Source organism: Mandrillus leucophaeus, unplaced genomic scaffold (assembly GCF_000951045.1).
Source record: "Mandrillus leucophaeus isolate KB7577 unplaced genomic scaffold, Mleu.le_1.0 Scaffold110, whole genome shotgun sequence".
NCBI lineage: Eukaryota > Metazoa > Chordata > Mammalia > Primates > Cercopithecidae > Mandrillus > Mandrillus leucophaeus.
The window spans coordinates 4,389,401-4,393,973 of NW_012099210.1; the positions used below are offsets into that span (position 1 = coordinate 4,389,401).

At 35.9% G+C, this 4,573-nt stretch overlaps 1 protein-coding gene across 3 annotated transcripts in view; it reads left to right on the forward strand.

Moving 5' to 3' along the window:
• The window catches only part of ERMN (ermin, ERM-like protein), a 6,007-nt gene extending 1,904 nt beyond the window's left edge, over positions 1–4,103 (forward strand). For 2 of the 3 annotated variants that reach the window (XM_011991884.1, XM_011991893.1), the window contains exon 3: positions 2,296–3,030. In XM_011991884.1, coding sequence (XP_011847274.1) covers positions 2,296–2,816 — 521 coding nt within the window. In that variant the 3' untranslated portion in view covers positions 2,817–3,030. Of the gene's footprint in view, positions 1–2,295 lie in introns of all 3 variants that reach the window. The other variant, XM_011991877.1, reaches the window with a different exon arrangement.
• Positions 4,104–4,573: the final 470 nt, after the last annotated feature.

A 4,573-nucleotide genomic window follows, 5' to 3' on the forward strand; every position in this document is an offset into this window, starting at 1 on the left:
AGCTTCACCATCTTGGCCAGGCTGGTCTTGAACTCCTGACCTCAGTTGATCCACCTGCCTTGGCCTCCCAAAGTGCTGGGGTTATAGGCATGAGTCACTGTGCCCGGCCAACATACAGTTTAAAGTAATCTCATGAAATGATTTACTTTATAGGCCTCTAATGTAAGTACAAAATTGTTAACTATTTCATGCCAAAGAAAGACAGGTTGATAAAGTTAATTTTAATTGTGTTCTTTAAGATAATGGAAGAATAAAAGAAACATTGAAGTGATTATGTTAAATTTTAAATAAACTTAATAGACTAAGAGACACAAAATCCTTTAGATTTTTCTTCTAAGAAGACACCTACATTTAAACAGTTTCCAAATAAAGTGTAGGATAAAATTTATTAATTAATCATTTCCTTCCTCTCTTGTAGCCATACACATCTTATGTCAAATTGAAGTCAGCTTGCTATACCTAACCAATTTAGCTTTGTTAGGACTTTAACAGGCAAAATATTGAAGAGACTATTGGTTGAAATATTAGAACATCACATAAAATAGTAGATGTCAAGGAGGACAGGAATGTGATTGGCTATTTCCTACATCTGCTCCCTTTGCCTGAACACCTCTCAGACTATGTCTGATTAGCAGTGTATCACTACTTAAGGAAATATGTAGCAAGCAATAGCCACTGTCAAGCTGTTACATTACCAGAGATAATTTGTAAGACTTAAGACTCCATAATGTGAACTAAATAACCTATTTGCCCTAATTTTTCTTCTTCCAATGTAACAAGCTCTCAGAGGCAGAGTCTCAACCTTCTATCATCTAGAGCATCTTTCAAATGTTTGATCAGGAGTCCATTGCAGATAACAGTTGTCTAGATCTTTCATTTTCATCAAATGGAGAATGAAAGCAGTCTGTAGTTTTCAGCTAGATGGTCTTGCCGGTTAAGTTTTCCCTCAATGAATCCTTTGCTGTTTGACGGAGTATGTTTTTCCTCTATAATAGAGGCACAGATTTTGGTGTCTTTTATCTTCACAGTGGCAAACAGCTATAAAATCTTCAAAAAGAATGTTACTGGATTAAAACATATAAAGATGCTAAAAATATTGAGGAAAAACTATAAATTCAAGGAGTAATTTTATATGTGACAATCTCATGCCTGAATCATGAATATAAACAAAATATCACTTACTTTGCTTCTTGTGGAAAACAAAATAAAACACAACAAAGCATAAGATTATAGCAAACATTCTAATGTGTATTTATGGATAAAGTTAGGAACATTGACAGGACACTAGCGACCTGAGAGCAGCTGTGTGTAACAAATTAGGGTGATCACCCGTTTTTACTTCTATCTCTGTAAGTTTACTATGTATTCCCTAGAGTGAGAAAACAACAAAAAATAAAAAGAGAACTAAACACCTTGGATGAAAATGGACTTGTGAACATCTTTCAGAGAGAGTAGAATATTGTGGAGGAAAAAGACAAAGAGGAACGTTGCCTCTCACCTCGCTTATAGACTCTCATGGTGTCAAAAGAAAATGGTGAACTCTGGCCTGACAAGGGGTGTTACCCAGACAGATTTCTGAGTTGTGTACACCACAGACTGAAACTTCCCACAGAAGCCTTGCAGGGATGAAGGCTCAGAGAACAACCTCAGCTTCCTTACAACTAATTCTTACCAAGTTCAGTCAATATTGTTGAGGGTATATGATGGTATGATCTAGCTGTTTGAAAAGTGACCAGTCATGGACAGTCATCATTTTCAGTATTGGAAACAAGGATTTTTTTCTTTCTGAAATATTTTTCTAATTTTCCTTGAGGTGTGAGTGTGTGTATGTGTGTGTTTGTGTGCGTGTGTGTATATGTGTGAGAGAGAGATAAGTCCAAACATTTCATTTTACATGTGCACATATCCAGTTGTGACTGGCTAGACAAGATTTTTTTGTTTAAGTGTGTCTCAGGGAATACGAGTCTCACTAAATATACTAGTCTACAACAGAGTTCCACAGACAAATGAAGTTAGGTTGTTGACTTTCTTACAGATTTAAAATACTCATTAACATTTCAAAGGCTTGTAAAAATTCTGAAGATGCTTATTTAACTGTATTTAATGCAGTGTTTTCGAAATTACTTCGACTGTGTAGCCTGTTGTGCAAAACATATTGGTAACCCACAGAATCATATCCCATAAAACACGTGTTGGGAAGTGATTAGCAAGAAAAATTATTTGGAGAATAACAGACTAATGGCTGGGTATTTTGGAATCTCTACACATCTCATCTACCAATTGATTTTGCTACAGGGCATCAGTGGGAGAAGATTCCTTTGAGTGGCAGTAACAAGGAAATAAGAAGACAGGAGAGGATTGCTGAGCAACCTCTTGAAGAGGAAGAAGATGAGGACAGGAAGAACAAAGGTCACCAGGCAGCTGAAATTGAATGGCTGGGATTTCGAAAACCTAGCCAAGCTGACATGTTACATTCTAAACATGAAGAGGAGCAGAAGGTTTGGGATGAAGAAATTAATGATGATGATGACGATGATAATTGCAATGATGACGAAGATGAAGTTCGAGTGATAGAATTTAAGAAAAAACATGAAGAAGTTTCTCAATTTAAAGAGGAAGGTGATGCAAGTGAGGACTCCCCACTGAGCAGTGCCAGTTCCCAAGCCGTGACACCTGATGAGCAGCCAATCTTAGGGAAGAAGAGCGATATCTCCAGAAATGCTTATTCCAGATACAATACAATATCCTATCGGAAAATCAGAAAGGGAAATACCAAGCAAAGAATTGACGAGTTCGAGTCTATGATGCATTTATAAACTAACTGGAACTGAGAAAGTCTCATGCCCACTAAAGGAAAAGCTAATTCTATTGTCCCAGGGTGCATATTTCTATGCCTTTTTTGAGTTATCACCTGGGGGGAGGTGGAAATTGACTCTCTTTTTCACTGTAGAATAATGTGGAAATAACTCTAGATAAAATTCAGTCGGATAACCTCAAATCAAAAAGCTTTAAATTCATTCTTGGGCGTTTGTCTTTTAAAACTTCACTAATACAGCATTGTGTGATCAGCACTAAGCAGTCAGTCCCCTGGGGGAATGTGGCATAATTTGGCTATAAATGTAGCAGTGCTTGGAAAGGTGGTCATCAAATGAGACTATTTGAGGGGACTATTTGAAATGATTCCTGTGTTTCTTTTGGCGTCTTCCTTCCTGTACATTGGAGTGATGGAAAGTCTGGTATTAAAACCTTTCTTACTTTTAAACATGGTTTTACAGACTCTGGCAATAAGCCTTCCAAAATTCTGCGCCTTTTCTGTTATCACCAAACAAGATTTTAAGTGGCTTTCCTTGGCATCTACAGAGAGAAAATTCTATAGCCCTCCTTCCTAGGTGTTACCATTCACTGAATCTTCTCACAGAGGGAGATGAGCAATTGTCAGTCAGGAGAATTCTGTTTGCTAAATGTTGCCTTTATGCTTTCAAACTGAATTAAACCCATTGTGAGGTTGACACTGGGAGGGGCTAGAAGATTGGTGGGCAGCAGACTAAAGAGTTATGTTGGATAGTTTTATTTCTGTGGCTGAAAATAAAATCTTGTCTAGCACAGTTAAAGTCATTAAAAATAAAAATGACAGCTTTAGCACAATTTTAAAAAAATGCCCCTCTCTATTACCACATTTTCTCTTATTAACAGTATCTCAGAATAATTTTCTTTCCTTAGAAACCTGAGACAACGCTAGTCATAACTGTACTAGTTACTATGAAAATGGAAATAATTATCTTAGAATATTTTCAAAGTAGAGCGTGAGCATGTATTTTTAGTGAGAGAACTCTGATAGTTGTTGGGAATATATAATTTACTGGACCTCAGCCCAAATCAAGATGCTTAAAATTGTACTTGTGGAGCTTCACTCAAACCAATGTGTCAAATAACGTATTGAATATTTATGAAAAGAGAGACTATATTTATATTCTTAGATAGTTTGTTCCACAATTTTTCATTTCATGCTTCCATATATATTACCCTGAACTTTCTATCACCACAGATAAAGATTTTGTTTTGCCCTGCAAATAAAAAGACAATTCCTTATTGTCTGAATGTAATACAGTCTTCATTGTACTATTCAACCCTTTGTTTATTTCTTTTTCATTTTGTGAAAAACTCTGGGTTAGTCCTCTTGGATGACTGCTTATTTATGTGTAACATAAATCCCACATATTCTAATGACAACTTCTTTAATCCTTCTGGGTCATATATTATATTTCCATAGTATCACATACTATTATTTAGTTGTTTACAAGACTCAAATTTGAATTCAGGATTACAGTGCTCCTTTTATTCTTTCAAACAGATACCATATAAAAGTTCTGTTACCCTCATTCTATACAACCTTTAGATTTCGTGTGTTACAATGTCAGTTTCCAGAAAAAAAGTGAGGGAAATCAGATCTTTATTGATAAAGTTAGGGAGATTGATGCAATAGGACAATTTCCAGTTTAATTTAGATCATCTAATTTTTCTGCCTGGACAACCTGTTTTCCGGGTTACTGATAACCCCTACAATTTTCTACTG